Consider the following 24,774-nt stretch of genomic DNA (forward strand, 5'->3'; position numbering starts at 1 on the left):
CAGGAACCCATATCCCCTGCATCAGCAGGCGGACTCTCAACCACTGTGCCACCAGGGAAGCCCAGGGGGAAACTTTTTGTTAACATTATATGTTTTTTTCATTTGACAGTATTGAACTGTATCAAAAGTTGCCAATAATCAAAAGAAGCCAAATTAAAATGAGATCTCCTTTCTTGATTTTCAAGTTGAATAGAGTTTTGGTTCTTTTGTTTTTAATATTTATTTACTTATTTTTTATTTTGGCTGTACTGGGTCTTAGTTGTGGCACACAGGATCTTCGTTGTGGTGTGCAGGATCTTTTAGTTGTGGCATGTGGACTCTTAGTTTTGGCATGCTGACTTCTTAGTTGTGGCATGTGGACTTCTTAGTTGTGGGATGTGAACTCTTAGTTATGGCATGCATGTGAGATCCAGTTCCTCGACCAGGGATCGAACCCAGGCGCCTTGTGTTGGGAGCTCAGAGTCTTAGCCAGTGGAAGTCCCAAATTAAATACAGTTTTGAGGATTGTGAAAATGTAGTAAAATAGGCATGAAATTAAACTTTTGAGACATTTTCCTTTTAAAAACCAAAAGCCAAAATGATCAGACCGTTTGATCCAATTTCAACTTGTAGGAGTATGTCATAACAATTTCACAGAAACAACATTACGTACTATTCATTTGGCTATATTTTTAAGACCAAGAAGTTGGAAAACCTTAAATGGCCAACAGTAGGGCATTTATTTAATAAATGATAGCATAGCCATGTGATAGAATGCTACATAACTTGAAAGTCATGTTTTACAAGAATATTTAATTATTTTATAAAATGCTTACAAAAGGATGGCTGTCATCAAAAAGAATACAAAACACAAATGTTGGCGAGGAGAGAAGCGAATCCTTGTACACTGTTGGTAAGAATGTGAATTGGTGCAGCCGCTGTGGAAAACAGTATGGAGGTTTCTCAAAAAACTAAAAGTAGGGCTTCCCTAGTGGCGCAGTGGTTGAGAGTCAGCCTGCCGATGCAGGGGACACGGGTTCGTGCCCCAGTCCGGAAGATCCCACATGCCGTGGAGCGGCTGGGCCCGTGAGCCATGGCTGCTGAGCCTGCGCATCCGGAGCCTGTGCTCCGCAACGGGAGAGGCCACAACAGTGAGAGGCCCGCGTACCACAAAAACAAAAAAAAAAAGCAGCAAGGGAAAATCAACAAATAATATACAAGGGAATCTCTGTAAGGTTAACAGCTGATCTTTCAGCAGAAACTCTGCAAGCCAGAAAGGACTGGCAGGACATATTTAAAGTGATGAAAGGGAAAAGCCTACAACCAAGATTACTCTACCCAGCAAGAATCTCATTCAGATTTGACGGAGAAATTAAAACCTTTACAGACAAGCAAAAGTTAAGAGAATTCAGCACCACTAAACCAGCTTTACAACAAATGCTAAAAACTTCTCTAGGCAGGAAACACAAGAGAAGGAATGACCAACAAAAACAAACCCAAAACACTTTAAAAAATGGTAATAGTAACATACATATCAATAATTACCTTAAATGTAAATGGATTAAATGCTCCAACCAAAAGACATAGACTGGCTAAATGGATGCAAAAACAAGACCCATATATATACTGTCTACAAGAGACCCACTTCAGACCTAGGGACACATACAGACTGAAAGTGAGGGGATGGAAAGAGATATTCCATGCAAATGGAAATCAAAAGAAAGCTAGAGTAGCAATTCTCAAATCAGGAAAAATAGACTTAAAAATGACTATTACAAGAGAAAAAGAAGGACACTACATAATGATCAAGGGATCAATCCAAGAAGAAGGTATGACAAATGTAAATATTTATGCACCCAACATGGGATCCCCTCAACACATAAGGCAAATGCTAACAGCCACAAAAGGAGAAATCGATAGTAACATGATAATAGTAGTGGACTTTAACACCCCACATTCACCGAAGGACGGATCATCCAAAAGGAAAATAAATAAGGAGACACAAGCTTTAAATGACACATTAGACAAGATGGACTTAATTGATATTTATAGGACATTCCATCCAAAAACAACAAATACACTTTCTTCTCAAGTGCTCATGGAACATTCTCCAGGATAGATCATATCTTGGGTCACAAATCAAGCCTTGGTAAATTTAAGAAAATTGAAATCATATAAGTATCTTTTCCCACCACAATGCTATGAGACTAGATATCAATTACAGGAAAAGATCTGTAAAAAATACAAACACATGGAAGCTAAACAATACGCTACTAAATAACCAAGAGATCACTGAAGAAATCAAAGAGGAAATAAAAAACTACCTAGAAATAAATGACAATGAAAACAGGACAACCCAAAGCCTATGGGATGCAGCAAAAGCAGATCTAAGAGGGAAGTTTATAGCAATACAATCCTACCTCCAGAACAAGAAAAAACTCAAATAAACAACCTAACCTTACACGTAAAGCAATTAGAGAAAGAAGAACAACAACAAAAAAACCCCAAAGTTAGCAGAAGGAAAGAAATCATAAAGATCAGATTAGAAATAAATTAAAAAGAAATGAAGGAAATGATAGCAAAGATCAATAAAACTAAAACTTGGTTCTTTGAGAACATAAACAAAATTGATAAACCATTAGCCAGACTCATGAAGAAGAAAAGGGAGAAGACTCAAATAACCAGAATTAGAAGTGAAAAAGGAGAAGTAACAACTGATACTGCAGAAATACAAAGGATCATGAGAGATTACTACAAGGAACTACATGCCAATAAAATGGACAACCTGGAAGAAATGGACAAATTCTTAGAAAAGTACAACCTTCCAAGACTGAACCAGGAAGAAATAGAAAATGTAAACAGACCCATCACAAGCACTTAAATTGAAACTGTGATTAAAAATCTTCCAACAAAGGAACTTCCCTGGTGGCACAGTGGTTAAAAATCCGCCTGCCAATGCAGGGGACATGGGTTCAAGACCTGGTCCAGGAAGACCCCACATGCCGCAGAGCAACTAAGCCCGTGCTCCACAACTACTGAGCCTGCACTCTAGAGCTCACGAGCCACAACTACTGAGCCCACGTGCCACAACTACTGAAGCCTACGCTCCTAGAGCCTGTGCTGCACAACAAGAGAAGCCACTGCAATGAGAAGCCCACGCACCGCAACAAAGAGTAGCCCCCACTCACTGCAACTAGAGAAAGCCCGCATGCAGCCAAAAATAAATAAATAATTTATATTTTAAAAAATCTTCCAACAAACAAAAGTCCAGGACCAGATGGCTTCACAGGCAAATTCTATCAAACATTTAGAGAAGAGCTAACACCTATCCTTCTCAAACTCTTCCAAAATATAGCAGAGGGAGGAACAATCCTAAACTCATTCTTCGAGGCCACCATCACCCTGATACCAAAAGCAGACAAAGGTGTCACAGAAAAAGAAAACTACAGGCCGGCATCACTGTTGAACATAGATGCAAAAATCCTCAACAAAATACTAGCAAACAGAATCCAACAACACATTAAAAGGATCATACACCATGATCAAGTGGGGTTTAACCCAGGAATGCAAGGATTCTTCAATATATACAAATCAATCTGTGATACACCATATTAACAAATTGAAGGATAAAAACCATATGATCATCTCAATAGATGCAGAAAAAGCTTTCGACGAAATTCAACACCCATTTATGATAAAAACTCCCCAGGAAATAGGCATAGAGGGAACCTACCTCAACAAAATAAAGGCCATATATGACAAACCCACAGCCAACATTATTCTCAATGATGAAAAACTGAAATGATTTCCTCTAAGATCAGGAACAAGACAAGGTTGCCCACTCTCACCACTATTATTTAACATACTTTTGGAAGTTTTAGCCATGGCAATCAGGAGAAAAAGAAATAAAAGGAATCCAAATTGGAAAAGAAGTAAAACTCTCACTGCTTGCAAATGGCATGATACTATACTATATAGAGAATATACTCTACTATACTATATAGAGAATCCTACAGATGCTCCCAGAAAACTACTAGAGCTAATCAATGAATTTGGTAAAGTAGCAGGACACAAAATTAATGCACAGAAATCTCTTGCATTCCTATACACTAATGATGAAAAATCTGAAAGAGAAATTAAGGAAACACTCCCATTTACCATTGCAACAAAAAGAATAAAATACCTAGGAATAAACCTACCTAAGGAGACAAAAGACCTGTATACAGAAAACTATAAGGCAATTTTGAAAGAAATTAAAGACGATACAAACAGATGCAGAGATATACCATGTTCTTGGATTGGAAGAATCAACATTGTGAAAATGACTATAGTACCCAAAGCAATCTACAGATTCAGTGCAATTCCTATCAAACTACCAACAGCATTTTTCACAGAACTTGAAGAAAAAATTTCACAATTTGTATGGAAACACAAAAGACCCTGAATAGCCAAAGCAATCTTGAGAAAGAAAAACGGAGCTGAAGGAATCAGGCTCCCTGAGTTCACACTGTACTGCAAAGCCACAGTAATCAAGACGGTATGGTACGGGCAGAAAAAACAGAAATATAGATCAGTGGAACAGGATAGAAAGCCCAGAGTTAAACCCACGCACATATGGTCACTTTATCTATGATAAAGGAGGCAAGAATATACAATGGAGAAAAGGCAGCCTCTTCAATAAGTGGTGCTGGGAAAACTGGACAGGTACGTGTAAAAGAATGAAAATAGAACACTTCCTAACACTATACACAAAAATAAACTCAAAATGTATTAAAGACCTAAATGTAAACTCTTAGAGGAAAACATAGGTATAACGCTCTATGACATAAATCACAGCAAGATCCTATTTGACCCACCTCCTAGAGAAATGGAAATAAAAACAAAAATAAACAAATGGGACCTAATGAAACGTAAAAGCTTTTCACAGCAAAGGACATCATAAAGGAGGTGAAAAGACAACCCTCAGAATGGGAGAAAATACTTGCAAGCGAAGCAATGGATAAAGGATTAATCTCCAAAACATACAAACAGCTCATGGAGCTCAATATCAAAAGAACAAACAATCCAATCAAAAAATGGGCAGAAGGCCTAAAAATACATTTCTCCAAAGAAGATATACAGATTGCCAACAAACATATGAAAGGATGCTCAACATTTCTAATCATTAGAGAAATGCAAATCCAAACTACAATGAGGTCTTCTGCCCATTTTTGGATTGGGTTGTTTTTTTGTTATTGAGCTGCATGAGCTGCTTATAAATTTTGGAGATTAATCCTTTGCAAGTAAGTCAGAAAGAGAAAGACAAATACTGTATGCTAACACACATATATGGAATTTAAGAAGAAAAAATGTCATGAAGAACCTACGGGTAAGACAGGAATAAAGACATAGACCTACTACAGAATGGACTTGAGGATATGGGGAGGGGGAAGGGCAAGCTGTGACAAACTGAGGGAGTGGCATGGACATATATACACTACCAAACGTAAAATAGATAGCTAGTGGGAAGCAGCCGCACAGCACAGGGAGATCAGCTCGGTGCTTTGTGACCTCCTAGAGGGGTGGGATAGGGAGGGTGGGAGGGAGGGAGACGCAAGAGGCAAGAGATATGGGAACATATGTATATGTATAACTGATTCACTTTGTTATAAAGCAGAAACTAACACACCATTGTAAAGCAATTATACTCCAATAAAGATGTAAAAAAAAAAAAAACTACACTGAGGTATCACCTCACACCCGTCAGAATGGCCATCATCAAAAAATCTACAAACAATCAGTGCTGGAGAGGGAGTGGAGAAAAGGGAACCCTCCTTCACTCTTGGTGGGAATGTAAATTGATACATCCACTATGGAGAACAGTATGGAGGTTCCTTAAAGATATAAAAGTAGAACCACCATATGACCCATCAATCCCACTACTGGGCATATACCCTGAGAAAACCATAATTCAAAAAGACACATGCACCCGTGTTCATTGTAGCACTGTTTACAGTAGCCAGACATGGAAGCAACCTAAGTGTCCATCGACAGATGAATGGATAAAGAAGATGTGGCACATATATACAATGGAATGTTACTCAGCCTTAAAAAGAAATGAAATTGAGTTATTTGTAGTGAGGTGAATGGACCTAGAGCCTGTCATACAGAGTGAGGTAACTCAGAAGAGAAAAACATACCGTATGCTAACACAGATACATGGAATCTAAAAAGAAAAAAAAGGTTCTGATGAACCTAGGGGCAGGACAGGAGTAAAGAGGCAGACGTAGAGAATGGACTTGAGGACACGGGGCGGGGGAAGGGTAAGCTGGGACAAAGTGAGAGGGTGGCGTTGACATATATACACTACCAAATGTAAAATAGATAGCTAGTGGGAAGCAGCTGCATAGCACGGGGAGATCAGCTCCGTGTTTTGTGACCACCTAGATTGGTGGGATAGGGAGGGTGGGAGGGAGACGCGAGAAGGAGGGGATATGGGGATATATGTATACGTATAGCTGATTCACTTTGCTATACAGCAGTAAATAACACAACATTGTAAAGCAATTATACTCCAATAGAGATGTTTAAAACATTGCTTATAAAAGGGTGTTAAGTGGAAAAGCATGTTTAAAACACTATGTAATACAAGTTCAGTTATTAAAGAAAATGTAAAAAAAATTGAGGGATTCACAGCTCATTCAGAAAAGATACACAGCAGAGTCATACAGGATTTCGGGCTTCCCTGGTGGCGCAGTGTTTAAGAATCTGCCTGCCAAAGTAGGGGACATGGTTTCAAGCCGTGGTCCGGGAAGATCCCACATGCCATGGAACAACTAAGCCCGTGCGCCACAACTGCTGAAGCCCATGTGCCACAACTACTGAAGCCTGCATGCCTAGAGCCCGTGCTCCACAACAAGAGAAGCCACCACAATGAGAAGCCCACGCACCGAAACGAAGAGTAGCCGCCGCTCACTGCAACTAGAGAAAGCTTGCGCACAGCAACTGAGACCCAACGCAGCCAATAATAAATAAATAAATATGGGGGCTATTTATTGTTTTTAAATAAATTAATTTAAAAAAAAAGAATCATACAGGATTTTGTAATTGGAAAACTGATTACTGCTTCATGCTGCTCTAGAAGTGGGTTGTTATATTTAATACTTATTAGATTTTATACTTCTAAATTGAAATTGTGATCATTATGACTTTTTCAGAGTAGATTAAGGGTGCACTAACAGTTTCCAAATTTTTCATATTTGGAAGTTTTGCTGCTAAGTCATTTTTCCATGTTAAATAGCTATACAGAAATGGATCCTGTCATCATTGCCTCTGAAGGAGTGGAGAAATTCAAAAATGAAAATTTTGAAATTATTATTGTTGATACAAGTGGCCGCCATAAACAAGAAGACTCTTTGTTTGAAGAAATGCTTCAAGTTGCTAATGCTATAGTAAGTAGCTTAATTTAACAACATTATTAAGACTTTGGTTAAATTAATTATAAATCCTGATTGAGTTTATGAACCATATAAATTATTTTTTGCCTGTTAGAAAGATTCCAAGTAATATATTTTTATTTTGGGCTCCTTTGTATGATAAGGACTTAATCTTCTGTACATTAATATGAAATTTTCATGAGTATTGAAATATTTCCTTTCTCACTTAATCATCTTATTAGTATGTATAAGAAAAAGTAACAAGCAAAAATAAATGAGAACCTTTAATAGCTGTTGAATTTCCTTTCTGTAAATTATTTAAATTAACTTAAAAACATTTGCTTTAGGTGAATTTTGAAAGATTTTTAAAATGAAGCATTTAAAAATATTAATAATCATTTAGTGTCTCTTTAAAATTGTGATGGAAATAACTTGGGAAGAAGTGGTTTATAGGTAATCTATAGCACATATTATGAACCCATGTTTTGCCATTGAGGTGTTGGCAGTAATTCTTTGGTTAATGATTAATACTAATACATTGTTTTGTTTTGTTTAGCTGTGCCATTATTTTGACCTAGGTGAGCAGACCTAAGGGAAATATCCTCATCTGTCCTTTATTTATTTTGCTTTCAGCGCACACTCTTCTACTTTTTTTCTCTGATTTACTGTTGCTATTGCATTTGTCTAGAGTGTGATTCCTCTAGATCATTGCTTAGCTTTTTCCTCTTTATTCAGGCCTCAGCTCAAATGTTACCTCCAGACAGGTCTTCCCTGACCACCCTACAGAAAGAAACCTCTCACACCTCAGAACTGATTTTCTCTGTTCCATTTTAATTGTTGTACATCTGAAATGTTTATTTGCCTATTTTTTTATCTGTCTCCAGTGATTAGAATGTAGGTCCCACAAGGATAAGGATTTTCTTATTCATCTCTTTGACTGAGGACATAAATGGTGCCCAATACATAGTACTCCCTCAGTAAATACTGATTGATTGAATAATTATAATAAATATTTTTTATAGCTTCTAATGATGAAATTTGCTTAAGGTCAGTAAAAATATATATCTTTTCTATTTAAATTTTCTAGCAACCCGATAACATTGTTTATGTGATGGATGCCTCCATTGGGCAGGCTTGTGAAGCCCAGGCTAAGGCTTTTAAAGATAAAGTAGATGTAGCCTCAGTAATAGTGACAAAACTTGATGGTCATGCAAAAGGAGGTGGTGCACTCAGTGCGTAAGTATCATTGATGTTATTGTCCCGTGTCTTGGGCTTAGTGTGTGTGTGTGTGTGTGTGTGTGTGTATTTATGGCTTTCTTATTAATCATTTAAAATATATTCCAATGGTGGACATAGTATGGTCTGTAAAAGAAGTTTAAATAGAAACAGAGTACCTCTGATACAGTTCTCCTTTAGCTAGTGAAAAGAAACTTGAGCTATGTACCTTTGTCTAATTACCTTTAAAATCTTCTAGAAATTTGTTTTCCTTTTTGAGGTTATTTTGTGTTTTCTTTTTCTTTGCAGAGTTGCTGCCACAAAAAGTCCAATTATTTTCATTGGTACAGGGGAACATATAGATGACTTTGAACCTTTCAAAACACAGCCTTTCATCAGCAAACTTCTTGGTGTGTACAGTGGTGGGGATATAGAAAAACCTTCAAGAAATAGTATGAATTTTTAGGACAGATTAGGATTTTAATTCTGCCCTCTCACTAACTAGCTCAGGAAAATAATTTTCTTCTATGATTTATCTTCTGTACCTGCAAACTAAGGATGGTGGTTATCTGCTTCCTGTAGTTAGAGTGGTAAAATGAGCTGTTAGATGGAAAGTTCCTTGGAAAAGTTTTAGAGCTCAATACAGAAGCATGTGGTTGTAGTAATAGCAGTGATAATGGCAGCAAAACTTTCATAATGTCTCCAGGTGTTTGAGAGCATGGAATTTGGAATTAAACCCTGGGCTGCAGTTCCTGCTTTGTCACTTAACCTCTCCAGCTTCAATTTTTCACCTGTGAAGTGCCTATCTCACAGGCTTATTATGTATGTGCATGCATTTTGCATAATGTAAAACAGATACACTATTAGTTATTAATTTTACTTTTTTGGGTCTTATAGGTATGGGTGACATTGAAGGACTGATAGATAAAGTCAACGAGTTGAAGTTGGATGACAATGAAGCACTTATAGAGAAGTTGAAACATGGTATATGAGTAGCAAAAAGCATTTGATCTCAGATGACTTACCTGGATTTCTTTTGATAAAGCTATAATTTGTTTGAAATGATACATCCATTAAAGTCAATTCTTCAAATGTTTACTGTTTTAGATTTATATATAAATCATTTTAAATCTCAGGCATCTAAGCAATTGTAGAATGGAGTGTTTTTATTTTCTTTCTTGTAATCAGATTGCATTAAGATTAAAATTGAAGCTTTCATTGGGTTCCTTGGAGTAAAACAGGTTAAAAGTACGTTAGAATACTCTCTTCTGATTGGTTTGTTTACTTATAAATTTTATATTTATATGTAATAAAACATATAAAAAGAAATTTAAAAGAATGAGATTAAATACCCACACATGTTTTCTTTACTCCACATTGAAGTCAGCTCCTATTGAAATGTGATTAAGAGCTCAAGTTTTTTAATCTAACATGTGACTTTTTCAAATTACTTAACCTCGGACTACCCTGGTGGTCCAGTGGTGAAGACTCCACGCTGCCACTGCAGGGGGTGCGAGTTCAATCCCTTGTCAATGTCCAGAAGCATTTAACATATTATTGACCATTTCTGTTTTTCTCAAAATGGTATTACTCTTAATTTCCATGGCCACATACTATCCTGCCTCTTTGCTCCTTCTCATTCATCTTGTCAGGTGCCTATGCCTTTACTTCTCAAATGTTGATGTTTTCCAGGGATCATTCTAGGCCATCTTTCTCTGGAGCTTCAGACTCATATCTGTATGTGTAGATGCTTAGATCTTCCTTAGACATTTAGTTCAGTTTATCCTTGTCTTCCCATCCTAACCTCCCACCCCAGTGTTATCATCTATGAATTTAACATCATTTGTCTTGTTGCCAAAGTCAGAAATTTGGATGTTGTCATCAACTCATCTCTTCCTCACTCTGCCCAGTCCTTTTCCGATCAGCCATTAGTCCTAGTGATTCTACCTCCTAATTATCTCCATTCCATCCCCTACTTCCCAGCAACTATGCAAGTTCATCTCTTATCTAGATTGTTTATTCTAAGTCTTTTAACAGATATTCCAGTTTTTTGGACTCTTCCCCTTGGATCAGTTTTTTATACTTCAGCCGAAATGATCTTTCAGAAATGCAAATTTGATCCTATTACCTTTCTTAAAATCTTTCAGTAGCTTCCCATTTCCCTTAGAGTAGTTTTGAATGACTCCACTATCTAACCCACATCTTCCGAGTCATGTTTTGACACTATTGTTTTTAGCATTCCGTGTGCTGGTCATGCTGAATTTCTATCAGTTTCTCACATGTACGCTGCTGTCTCTGCCTTTGCCCTTGCTGGTCCCTTTGCCTGTTAGGTAGTTATCCTCTCTTCTTCCTACTTCTGTCCTTCTTTATCCCAGCCAAACCGGCTAACTCCTACTAATACTTCAAGTCTTTCCTTAAATGTGCTTCAGGGACATTCTACCTTATCCTTAGACTAAGTTAGAACCCCCTACTGTATGTTTCCATTGGATCCTGTAATTGCTGTATGAGTCATCACAATGATTTGATGTCTGTCTTCCCTGCTGGAAAGTGAAGGTAGGTTTCATAGCTGTGTTCTTCCTCTTTTATGTTCACAGTACCTAGTACAGTTTCTGGCACTTAGTAAGTCTTTAGTAAATATTTGTTGAATGAATGAATCTATCCTTTATTGCCTGATTCTTTCCTGATTCTTTTGCCTGATTCTATTGCCTGATTCTTAGTGTGCTACTACCACACTAAACTGGGTAATATATTCCTCGTCAGTCTGCTTTCTGACTCCTAGATCTCTCTTTATATCTCTGCATTTTGCTTCTGCTTCTAACATTCTACTCATTTCTGTTATCATCAAGGGCCTCCTGATTTCCAAATGTAGTGACCTTTCTCTTTCCTCTTGGCTCCCAGTACTTAACAGTTTTATCTGCCTTTTATATTTTCAGACTCTTCACTTGGGTTCCATGACAGTGGATTTCTTATATTTATCATAGCTTCAGTTGTCATTTCTGTATAATATGTATTTTAGCCTTAATCTTCTCTACCACTGTTTTATTTTGCATTTCTAGCTGCCGGCTATAACATTTCTTTTAAGATATTGTACTGCTACTTCAAATTTAGAATGCCTAAAACCAAACACCATTTTTGTTTATATCTTTGGACAAAAATAGAAAATAATCTTTCTCCTTTGTCTTGTTCTTTCTGTTTTTCTCCTTAACTGAATTTACATAATGATGAAATGCTCAGATTCTAAGAATATCATTCAATCAACTTTGACAAATGCACAATAATCTACACTCCATCAGGAAATAGAATATTTCCATTACTCTAGAAAGTTTGCTTATTCCCCTTCCCAGTAAATACTTCATATTATAGGAATCCTAGAGTGTATCTTTTTTTCCCACATGGTTTCTGTGACTCAGCATAATATTTTTGATATTCATCCAGGTGGTTGTACTCACCTGTAGCCTGTTCTTTTTTTTTTTTAATTTATTTATTTTATATACTTTTGGCTGCATTGGGTCTTCGTTACTACACACGGGCTTTCTCTAGTTGTGGTGAGAGGGGGCTACTCTTCGTTACAGTGCATGGGCTTCTCATTGCGCTGGCTTCTCTTGTTGCAGAGCACGGGCTCTACGGGCCTGGGCTTCAGTAGTTGCGGCCCGTGGGCTCAGTAGTTGTGGCTCGCAGGCTCTAGAGCGCAGGCTCAGTAGTTGTGGTGCTTGGGCTCAGTTGCTCCACGGCATGTGGGATCTTCCCGGACCAGGGCTTGAACCCGTGTCCCCTGAATTGGCAGGTGGATTCTTAACCACTGTGCCACCAGGGAAGCCCATAGCCTGTTCTTTTATTGCTGAGGGTAGTATTTCATTCAGAGTCTATCCATTTTCCAGTTCATGGACAGCTAAGCTGTGTAAGAAACTCCAAATAATCTTCTAAAGTGCTTTTGCCCATTTTACAATTCTCATCAGCAGTATATGAGAGTTCTGTTTGTTCTACATTCTCTTTAACTTTTGGTGTTGTCAGACTTTTTAATTTCAGTTATCCTAGTAGGTATAGTTTGTCTCCTTTGTTTTCACATTTCCTGTATTTATGTCCATTTTCTCTGATAGAATATGAGCTTCTCTAGGATAGGATCTGTCTCCACTGTATTCATCCTGTGATCTTGTGTGTAGTAACTGCTCAGTGAATATTTATTGATTGGATATTTTATAAGTGTGCTTCAAGATGAGCCCATGATTAAGGAAAATCATTAGGTTTTATTGACTGGAAATGTTCATTCTCTAATATATCTGCATCATTTATATTGTATTTCAGGTCAGTTTACGTTGCGAGACATGTATGAACAATTTCAAAATATCATGAAAATGGGCCCCTTCAGTCAGATCTTGGTTAGTTGTACTAAAAAGTTTTTTTCTAACCTCTTTTGCTTTTGTTAAAATTTCTAAGAACAGATACCCTTGCTTTAATTATTTTAATATTTGGGTAAAAATAGATACTTTTAAAACTTAGTATTAACATTAAAGCCATTAATTAAATGTGAACATTCTGAACAATTAATCTCAAGCTATTATTGATTTTATGTTTAATATATCTTTTAGGGGATGATCCCTGGTTTCGGAACAGATTTTATGAGCAAAGGAAATGAACAAGAGTCAATGGCCAGGCTAAAGAAATTAATGACAATAATGGATAGTATGAATGATCAAGGTAAGGTGGTAGATTATTTGACTTGGAGGACAATGTTCTGAATATCAGTAAGTTGAGAGTTTAACTATGTTCTTGTGGACAAGATGGAGAAAATTTAGACTGAAAGATTATTGTTAGGGAGATTTCTAGCTGCTTGAAAGCTCTTGCTCAAAGGGTTGGGATTACTGGGTTGACCTCATTGAGAGAAATGTCTAGTATAGTGCTTCTCCAAATGAGTTCTGTGGAGAGAACACAAGTTCTTTATGGTGTTGATAGAAATAACTTAAAAGGGGAGTTCTGTAGTCAAATAAATTTGGGGGAATGCTGAGTTTAAAAAAAAACGCTAGTAAGTTTATTTATTGTATGTCTCCTCAGAGCTCTAATATGCTAACATGAATTGGGAATCTGTAAGAGAGAGATAGTTTATGCAGTGTTTACCAGCTTATTTTGCTCTGTAACTCTCAAGGTTTGGTCTTCTCAAGTACACTGCTCTATCTCTAATCCTACATTATCCCTTTCTCCTGTACTTTCAGGTCCTCAGCCCATGAATATCTCTAGATCCATGACCTCTTTATCTTTTCCCCAGTATTTGTAGCACCCTTTCTGATTGAACCCAGCAGGCATGCCAAACATTTATCACCCTTTTGTAGCCCTTCTACTCTTGATCTCTGTTCTTATTTACAAAGAAATACAGGCTTTTGGCATTGAATTCTTTCAGCCTTTGGCTGATTTATCTATGAGATTGTGGCAGCCACAAACCATTCTTAAAGCTTTTTCAAGGACCTCTCTCCATCAGTAAAATCCTCTGCTATATCTGCAGTCTCTCCTTACCTACTGACTTTTTTCCCCCATCAATATATAAACATTCTTTCTTAAGTTCACAATTTCACATTTTCTAGGCTTCACTTCTCCCGCATGCTTTTACTCTGTCTCTCTTTTCAGTCAAGCTTCTTAAAAGGATGGTTTGTGTTCCCAAACTACTGAAATCTGTCTTCTCTCCCCACCATTACTGTGAAATAGATCATACAAAGATTTTCAATAACCTTCCACTGGTCTACTCTAATGGATACTCTTCAGTTTTTTTCTTGACCTTTATAACATTGGATGTTAAACACCTTTTTCTCTTGGTTTCCATTATACCATCTCTCCATTTTACCCTTACCTTTATTGGTTTCTTTTTTTTGTTTGCTTTTTTGGTTTTGTTTGGTTTTGTTTGTTTGTGTTTTTGGCTGTGCTGTGTGGCTTGCAGGACCTCAGTTCCCAGATCAGGGATTGAACCTGGGCCACGGCAGTGAAAGCCCAGAATCCTAACCACTAGGCCACCAGGGAACTACACATACCTTTCTTGTTCACTTAGTCTCTTTCACTGGCCTCATCCTCACCCAGCCTCTTAAATGAATATATGCTACAGTTTTCTGTCCTCAGCTAGTGTTTCTTATCGTTCTGCTCAGTTTTGAATAATTAATCCACATCTATGCTTTGTCTACTACCTGATTATTTTTTGTAGTCTCTACGTCTTTCCTGATCTCTAGGCCTTCATAGTAACCCAAATAATGTTTCTCTCTCATCTGTGTATCTTCAACACTATTAAAAGTTGTGCAGGGCTTCCCTGGTGGCGCAGTGGTTGAGAGTCTGCCTGCCAATGCAGGGGACACTGGTTTGTGCCCCTGTCCGGGAAGATCCCACGTGCCGCGGAGCGGCTGGGCCCATGAGCCATGGCCACTGAGCCTGCGCATCCGGAGCGTGTGCTCTACAACGGGAGAGGCCACAACAGTGAGATGCCCACGTACCGCAAAATAAAAAAAAGTTTTGAATGTAGAATTAATAACTGCAGCCATATCTAGAGTGTTTATTCTGCCCTAGGTACTGTCCTGAGCACTTTACATATTTTAACCCACAACAACTCTTAAGGGACAATTCTGGGGTCAAAATCCAATCTAGCTGTTACAGATTAGGATACAGGGAAGTTGAGTAATCTGCCAAAGGTCACTAGCTAGGGAATGGAGAGGCTGGGCTTCTGGCTTGAGAGTCTATACTCTGGATCACTTCCTGTCTAGGTGCTCACTGAATGGTGGACAGACATCTCTATTACACGTTTGAGAGTTTTCTGAGGTACATCAGTTCCAAAATGTAGTGCTTCTGGTTTGGTGAGTGACACTTCCACCTATCTATTCAATTACCCAAGCTAGAAACTGGGGTCAACTTAGATTTACTGTCTAGTCATTCTATTGATTATGGATATAGAGGTATTGAGATGCCTAACTTTTCTCCTTTCAGTTGTGTCAGTTTTGCTTCGTGTATTTTGAAGCTCTTTTGTTGGGTGTATACACATTTAGGATTGTTATGTCTTCTTAGTGAATTGACCTGACCCTTTTATCATTATGTATGTAATGCTCTCCTTTGCCCTGCTCCACTTTATCTGATATTAATGCAACCACTCCAGCTTTCTTTTAATTAGTTGTTTGTATTATATATCTTTTTCTATCCTTTTACCTTTAACCTACCTGTATCATTATATTTGAAGTGAGTTTCATATTAACAACATGTTACGTTTTTTCTTTTTTAATAATTCTGATAATCTTTTAACTGATATATTATCTATATATTAGGATTTAAGTTCTGCCATTTTATCTTTTGTTCTGTTTGTTCACTCTGATTTTTGTTCTTTGTTTTCTCTTTTCTATCTTCCTATGGATTGTTTGAACATTATTATTCTATTTTAATGTATCTGTATGTTTTTTAGTATGTTTCTTTGAGTAGTTTTCTTAGTGGTTGCTCTAGGTATTACAATATATATACATACTTAACTTATCACAGTCCATTCGTATCAGTATTTCATCACTTCAAGTACAATACAGAAACCTTAACATCACCTTAGACTTAGTGAGTTATACTTCCTAAGTATTTCTTGTATCTTCTCTCTCTTCTTTGTCTCTATATCCCCTGAATTAGTTCATACACTCATCATTCCTTACGTGGATTGCTACAGTAGCCTCCTGACACTTCCCTTTCTCCACTCTTTTTTTTTTGTGGTACACGGGCCTCTCACTGTCATGGCCTCTCCCGTTGTGAAGCGCAGGCTCAGCGGCCATGGCTCACGGGCCCAGCCACTCCGCGGCATGTGGGATCTTCCCGGACTAGGGCTCGAACCCGTGTTCCCTACATCGGCAGGCGGACTCTCAACCGCTGCGCCACCAGGGAAGCCCTTTCACTCTTCTAATCTGCCTTCCTCACTGCCACAAGAATAATCTTTCTAAACATAACAATTCTGGGATCGAAATCTTTCAGTGGCTCTATGTTGTCTTCGTGATGAATTCCCAACTCCTAAGCCTGGTGTACAAGTTCTGTTATAATTTTGTCCTTACTTACTTTTATAATCTCTTAAATCTCTCAGCTCTTATCCATGTATTTTTCCTTCTACACAAAACTAGTTTCATTTATTCTAGGAATCCATGTTCTGCTTCCTAGAATATCCCTTGCTCTTTTCTCTTCTTTACTTATACTTGTCCTTCAGGACTACACAGTTAAAGAGAAACCACCAGCATGGAGCCTTTCCTGACTTCCTTTCTTCTTTGAATTATGTCCCCTTCTGCTTTTTGCTTAACTCTCTCCTATTGCTTGCCAGGATGTGCTGTTATTCGCTGTCTTCTTTCTCTCACTCCATTTGAGCTCTTGGAAGGAATATGATACACATTTTCTAAATATTTTATCATGAAGATGTGGCTTAAAAGCTGCATTTATGAAATGGATTTAGAGGTTTTAACAGACTATAAGTTTATTATGAGATAATTTGATCTTTATTTGTATTACATGAGTAATTAGTCTTCGCCTGGATTTCAGTTCACTTCTGGACAATATGCTTAGAGGGCATAGACAAATTAGAAAATGTAGTTAGGAAATCAGCGTGGTAAATGGGGTGCTAAACCATGTTATAAGAGGAACAGTCAAAAGAGTTGGATATTTGTCACCTGGAGAAAATTCACACGAGACATCATGGCTCTCAAATAATTTGAAAGCCTTATTCTTTATGCCTGGCAAGGAGACATCTATGCAAAATAGGAAGGAATGTCAGGCAAACATATTTCATTTTAATATGTGAAAAGATTTTCCATAATTACGGGTATTAGAATGGCATAGATTGACTTATTTTGGATAGTGGGTCATCTCTCCTGGGGTTGTTAAATCAAAGTTAGGTGATCACTTATTGGGGGATATTGTGGAGAGAATGCAAACATAATAGAAATTTTGTTCCTGAGATTGTATGCAACTAATGCCATAAGAAATGTACCTCGTATTCTAAGAGTTATCAAAACACTGGAAGGAATTAACTCATTCTTTACGTTACAGAAGGCGTTAAAAAACTAGTAGTAATTACTTGATTATATAGGAAATATACAATTATTCTGTTGATTATAGATAGAACCTACCTACTTCTACTTGCTTATATGCCTAAATTTATGATTTAAAGGATAATAGTTATTTAGAGCTAAGGTAAGCACTTTTGTTCCTCTTTGAAATATACCTTATACCTGTGGCATATACTCTGAGGAGCAGTTGGATATGAGATATAGAAAGGGTGGACAAAGAAAATTTTTTCAAAGAAAAATTTTCACAATGTTCTATTTTACTTAAACTGTAGGGTGAGTAGATGTGTATTTGTTTTATTGTTTTTATAGCTTATGGATATTATAAATATTCTTTTGAATATATTCCATGTTTAATTTTAAAAAACCAGATGAAGACACAGCAGATGATAACAACATTTGTTAAATTTGGTTGGTGGTTTCACCACTGTATTTATTTTCTGTGTGTAAGATATTTGCATGTAACTGCTTTGACAATGAATGTTAATTGTGTGTACGTGAAAGTTATTGACCCTTGCCTACAGAACTGGACAGTACTGATGGTGCCAAGGTTTTCAGTAAGCAACCAGGAAGAATCCAAAGAGTAGCAAGAGGATCAGGTGTGTCAACGAGAGATGTACAAGAACTTTTGACACAATATACCAAATTTGCACAGATGGTAAAAAAGATGGGAGGTATCAAAGGACTTTTCAAAGGTAAGAAAAATAACAAGCTCATCATTAGTTGACACACTGAAAGGAAAGAAAGAGGTTGAGAAACTAAAAATTAAAGCCAGGGAGTACTGCCAGTATTAGAAAATACACTGCTGAATTTCATGTCATATTCAAGTACTTCCAGGATTTATAATGCAATCTGTGATTTATCTGTTTTCAGATTCAAGGTAATAAATGCTAATATTTTAAAAAATCACACTTAATGACTTTATTTTTGTGACGTTATAGTATATATTAAAGAAAATTTAGAGAATATAAGGAAATATAAGAAAAAAATTTAAAACACCCATTACCTTTACTCCCCAGAGAATCCCATGGGTCTTATTGCAAATAACATTTGATATAACTAGTGCTTTTTCTTTTCAAACATCATGACTCTTTTTCCATATTGTCAGATATTCTTCAGAATATAACTTTTAACCACTGAGTACTATTCCAGCTACGCATGTACCTTTGTTTAGCACAATGCATCTTTGTTGGATGTTTAGGCTGATTTCATATCAGTATCAGTTCCTGTATCAGTTCCTGTGCAGTCTTCCATGAGGCCAGGGATTTTGTCTGTTTTGATCATAAATATAGTAGATGCAGAATAAGTTTTGTAATAATTCAGTATTTCCAATTTAATGGTCAAATGTTTTTCAATATGTTTTATTGATTACTCACGTTTAACATTTCTTCGTACATTTATTGGTTTGAATTTTCTTGGTGAATTCCCTCTTACTTAGGTTACTTGTCCATTTGTTTTATTTTTTTCCTTATTGCTTTGTAATAACTCTTTAAAATTCTTGGACTATACCTGCAAATATTTTTCCCAAAATTTCATTTGCCGTTCATTTTTATTTTTAATTAAAAATGAAGTTTTAATTTTTTTAATTAATTAACTAATTTATTTATTTGGCTGCATCAGGTCTTAGTTGCGGTATGCGGGATCTTCGTTGAAGCATGCGGGGTCTGTCATTGCAGCACATAGGCTCTTTGTTGTGGCGCGCGGACTCTAGAGCACGCAGGCTCAGTAGTTGCAGCATGCAGGCTTAGTTGCCCCGCAGCATGTGGGATCTTAGTTCCCCAACCAGGGATCAAACCCACATCCCCTGCCTTGGAAGGCGGATTCTTAACCACTGGACCACCAGGGAAGTCTCTGAAGTTTTCATTTTTAATGCAGCCAGGCCTTTTGGTTTGGTTTCTTTTATACTCATAAAAGCCTTCCCCATGTTGATACCACAGTAGTCACCTATACTTTCTTCTACTTGTTTTTTTTTTAGGTTTTTACTCTTTATCCCACCTAGAATTTATTTTGCTGTGTATTGTCTAAGGTAAAAAGGTAAGTTTGTTTTTCCAAAGGGTTAAAATCAACTGTCCTAGCCCTCTCTTTAAGGTTTTTTTCTATATCATAAACACTATTAAGGTGAATTTATTATTTAAGAAATATTGATTAGGTAAGCTCCAAAGACGAATAATACCACTGAATAGCTTTCTAAAAAAGATGGGTATTTACATAAGTTTTTATCACGTTTTTAAATTTTTTTTATTTTTTAATTTTTTTTTTGTGGTATGTGGGCCTCTCACTGTTGTGGCTGGCCTCTCCCGTTGCGGAGCACAGGCTCCGGACGCACAGGCTCAGCGGCCATGGCTCACGGGCCCAGCCGCTCCGCGGCATGTGGGATCCTCCCGGACTGGGGCACAAACCCATGTCCCCTGCATCAGCAGGCGGACTCTCAACCACTGCGCCACCAGGGAAGCCCTATCACATTTTGTCTTTGACAGTTTCCTTACTTTCCTTGCCTACTATATCCTACTTTCTTTTTTGTGACAAGGGAGAAAAGTTAGACAAACAAGTTTAAAATTGGTTATAATTCCTAACACCACATATTATTTCAGATAGTGATTTATAAACACATTAAGTCAGTTTAACATCTTTCCCAAATGACCCTGACTGTTCTTGATAGAACTACTGCAGATCTGTTGGTCAGATCTTGTCTAAGCATTAACTGCTCAATAAAGGCACAACCAAGATGAAGTGGGCAGTGGATATGGTACACGTCCTTGTCACACCAAAGTCTTAATAATTTTTCGAAGTTTTAAGTCCTCAGAGACAAAAACTCTTACAACAGATCACAGTGGTTGTAAAATTCACATCTTACACAAATTTATTAATTATGAAACATTTTTTACATGTTTTATCATCTTTTATAAAAACACATCTTATGGTTCTTAATTCATTTAATCATATTAGCCAGCTTTGATCAGAGAATCAGGGTCATCTTTGATTTGCATTTTCACAAATGTTCCTGAGAAGTACCAGAGTTAATGTTCCTTTGAAATAAATAAGTTTTGCTGAAGCAGCTCTACTTATTCATTGCTATTGCATCACTGATGTCTTTGGCTTTCTGTCTCTTAAGAGCACAGCAGTTATTCTCTAAAGGATGCTCTTATCGCTTCTGCCCCAGTGTGCATCTCTTTCATTGGCTGCCTTTTTACTGTGGAGTTTCGACTGAGTGTGTAGAAATTCATTAATAAATGGAGTTGCATTATTCTTTCTATTCTCTGAAGCTTTTTGTTATTTATAATAGCTTCTTAGATATACACATCTTCAGGTTCTCTCAGACTCATTCTTTCATATCCATTTATCAGTAATCCACTCTCTTTCCCAATTAACCCATATCTGTAAAGTTTTTTGTTCAGCATTCTACCATGTCACTATTAAACAATTGTTACAGCTTACTATTAATAACCACTGGATATGGTTTTGCTTATAGTGGCTCATTCACAGGTATAAGTAAAAATGTTAACAAAAATTGTAGCCCTTAAGAAAGTTCCTTAGGGCTTCCCTGGTGGTGCAGTGGTTAAGAATCCGCTTGCCAATGCAGGGGACACAGGTTCGAGCCCTGGTCTGGGAAGATCCCACATGCCGCGGAGCACCTAAGCCTGTGCGCCACAACTACTGAGCCTGCACTCTAGAGTCCGCGAGCCACAACTACTGTGCCCATGCACCTAGAGCCCGTGCTCCGCAACAAGAGAAGCCACTGCAATGAGAAGCCCACGCACCGCAACGAAGAGTAGCTCCCACTCGCCGCAACTAGAGAAAGCCCGAGCGCAGCAATGAAGACCCAGCGCAGCAATGAAGACCCAGCGCAGCCAAAAATAAATAAATAAAATAATTTTAAAGAAAAAGAAAGTCCCTTAATATTGAGTTTCACTTGTTCTTTCTCAAAAATATGTATGAAATTGGGATAAAGAGTAGAAGGGGAATATGTACAAATAGAAATAATTGTGTTAGAGTGATAAGATTATAGGTTTCTTTCTTTATATTTACTCAATTTCTATGATACCCTGATTATATTACAGTCTATATTGACTCAAAACCTTTTTTTCTTCAGGTGGTGACATGTCTAAGAATGTGAGCCAGTCACAGATGGCAAAATTGAATCAACAAATGGCCAAAATGATGGATCCTAGAGTTCTTCATCACATGGGTAAATACAAAGTTGTTGCCAGTTGCTAATACTTGGTTTAGTTTATAAGGGTTGAGTTTTAATATGCCTTTTGTTGTGATATGAAAATCTGTTCAAACAATGTATGATTTAAGTAAAAGGGCCATCTAACTTCTAAGTTGAATGGTTGTAACAGTGCTGTATAAGCTGAGGTTTTATTTACTCCTCTGCTGCTGTTTGTGATTTTTGAGCAAGCTACTTAATCATCTTTTGTTAATGCTTAATGCTTGTTCTGGTGACCTTTTTCCTTAGTTTAGAATCTGGATAGTTTCATTGATTAGACTTTGGAATTATATAACGATTTTGAAAACCCAGTTCCACTTTTACCATGTAACCTATAAAAAGTTCTTTAAACTTTCTGAACCTCACTTTCCCCTTCTTTAAAATCACAGGCAATAGCTCGTCAGGAAATTATGATGATTAAATGAGCTAATAGATAGGAAAGCATTTAGTACAGTTCTGGGCATAGAACAGATGTTCAATAATGGTGAATTGTTTTCTTACTTTAAGTCCTATGAAATAACTACCCCCTATCCCTGCCCCAAATTATTACTATTTACAAGACTCAGACTCCCCAGGAAAAAAATTTTTGTTTAGATTTACTGACTCCCTACTGTGTGACAGGTACTGCTCTCTTCAAGATCTCTTCATGTAGTATGTATTTCTCATAATGTGATGAGGTAAGTTATTCATTCTCTTTTATAGATGAGGATACTGGTTATAATACAAATTTTTATGTACTTTAAGGCTGATGCAGTCAGAACCCAGTATATTTTTTTAGAAGTTCAAGTACTTATTAGGCAAAAGTAACAAATGTTTCAAGTTGTGTTTAATAATTATCTGATTTTATTCTACTCTCACTCTAGGTGGTATGGCAGGACTTCAGTCAATGATGAGGCAGTTTCAACAGGGTGCTGCTGGCAATATGAAAGGCATGATGGGATTCAATAACATGTAAAGAAGATGCCTTAATTTAAACTGACTCAGTTGATTACATTGTTTGCTGAGACCTCAGAGTTTCCCTCCTTTTTGCAAACAGGAAATAAAAGTATTTTTCTTGTCTGTCTTGCCCCTTTTCTTTCTCTCTTCATCTTTTTTCCCCCTCCTTTTCTTTTTCCTTCCTTCCTTTTTCCCTCCCTCCCTTTCATATAAGGGAGGAATATATGTTTTTTCTGGAAATCATTATATTTTTGCTTTAGATTTTCTTCTGTTTTCAGCCATCATAACACATCATAACACTTCTTAAGTTAAACAAATCATGATGTAAAATTTTAGTATTGATACTTAAAAGTTTTTAATTGTCTCAAAGGCCAAGCATTGCATTTGTAAACAGTCCTGGTCAATAGTTACATGATGTCTCAATAAAAGTGCTGTAAAATAAACTTCAAAGTCGTTATAAGTTAAGGGGTTGTTAACTTTCTTTATGGCTTAAAATTATCAGTGTATCATGTTAAAAGGCAGACAGAGAAGCTAATATTTAAAACTATTCTCATAAGTGTACGTTTATTGGGACATATGATAGAGTAACCTAACCATTAGTATTAGGAATTTTTGTTTAACTTGGAATAATCAAGATAATTTTGCCATAGAAAATCTTAGGTCTGCCATTTAAATTGAAATTGTGAATTTGGTTACAGTTCACAATTTAATGTTTTGTATATAACTTGCATTTTTTTACCTCATATTTTTGAAGCCTTAATGGCAATATTTGATTTTCTTGAAAAGCCAATTTTGTTATGTTTCTTACATACCAAAAATCTGCTTGAAGAAATTGATATACTTTGATGATAATAGCTAATGTATAGACCTCCTAATGGGAATATAACTGCAAATATTAGGCTGTCACTATTATATATTAAAAATAATGAGACCATGACAAGATTGACTTGGTTGTTGGTTACTTTGGATTGCTGCACAGTTCAATTAGGACAATGGCTTTTCAGTAAGTTATGGAATTTATTTAAAATACTAGAATAATTATTATACCTACTCATTATTGACATCATGAAGATAATGGATGTGGTATAACAGTGCATTTTGAACTAGGGTGAACTGATTTTGAACTAGGATGAACTGATCTTCAGCAAAGAATTGATTTGTAGAAGTAGAAGAGAGTGAAAGAAATAGCTAGTTTTTATAGTATTAATTTTTTATAACTCAAGTGTTTTAAAAGGGTCTTAAAATCCAAAGTATCTTCAGAAAATAATTACATAGAGAATGCAACCGATTTTCTTGTTTATTTGGGCAAAGATTTTATATCCCACCAAATCATTTTCACCAGCCAAAAACTAATATCCCTATAAAATATTTGTATACCCTGTAAAAATTACATATCTTGTGTTCTGCAGAAATGTCATCACAAGGTCCAGCTACAGAAATTTGACAGTAGAGAAAATATTGTTCTCCAAATTAGTTTCTTATTAAACTGATGCATACCATCTTTTCTGGGCATGCATTTTTGTGATTTCTATCCTCAGGGTACCACTTTTTCATTTTGACCAAAAAAGGAAATGAGACACTTGGCCAAACTGTATGGCTTTGGGCATTGTTGTTAGTATTTTTGGGTGTGATGCAAATTATATTTTTCAGAAGCAAAAATAACAGTGGCAAAGGACAACTAAAGGTCCAGAACATGTAGTTCAGCTTCTATTTCTCTTGCCTCTTCTATAAAATGAGGAAATTGGGGATGTTCTCTGAAATTCTGATTCCATTAATTCCTCAACCTGGCATCTTTTTAGTTACAAAAGCTATCTTTCATTTCTCACAGTTTCTATCAAAGTACTCATTTTTTGAAAGCGTAAGTACTATATACCAGAATTAAATTCTTTAATAATTTGAACAAATGTCCTTTTATTTTTCACTGTTGTTAAAATTGGTTCCTTAGCTTTTTGATATATGTTCTATTTCCAACTTAGAGCACTAA

General features: G+C 36.6%; 1 protein-coding gene across 2 annotated transcripts in view; it reads left to right on the plus strand.

The window, feature by feature from the left end:
- Positions 1 to 23,255, plus strand: part of SRP54 (signal recognition particle 54) — a 43,485-nt gene extending 20,230 nt beyond the window's left edge. For both annotated transcript variants that reach the window (XM_029238020.1, XM_029238021.1), the window contains 9 exons: positions 7,259 to 7,409; positions 8,482 to 8,630; positions 8,919 to 9,019; positions 9,507 to 9,593; positions 12,912 to 12,985; positions 13,196 to 13,304; positions 18,172 to 18,342; positions 21,738 to 21,833; positions 22,718 to 23,255. In XM_029238020.1, the coding sequence (XP_029093853.1) occupies positions 7,259 to 7,409; positions 8,482 to 8,630; positions 8,919 to 9,019; positions 9,507 to 9,593; positions 12,912 to 12,985; positions 13,196 to 13,304; positions 18,172 to 18,342; positions 21,738 to 21,833; positions 22,718 to 22,809 (1,030 nt within the window). In that variant the 3' untranslated portion in view covers positions 22,810 to 23,255. The remainder of the gene's footprint in view (positions 1 to 7,258; positions 7,410 to 8,481; positions 8,631 to 8,918; positions 9,020 to 9,506; positions 9,594 to 12,911; positions 12,986 to 13,195; positions 13,305 to 18,171; positions 18,343 to 21,737; positions 21,834 to 22,717) is intronic.
- Positions 23,256 to 24,774: the final 1,519 nt, after the last annotated feature.

The sequence above is a fragment of the Monodon monoceros genome, unplaced genomic scaffold (genome assembly GCF_005190385.1).
Source record: "Monodon monoceros isolate NGI ecotype Baffin Bay Population unplaced genomic scaffold, NGI_Narwhal_1 Super_Scaffold_21, whole genome shotgun sequence".
NCBI classification, from domain to species: domain Eukaryota; kingdom Metazoa; phylum Chordata; class Mammalia; order Artiodactyla; family Monodontidae; genus Monodon; species Monodon monoceros.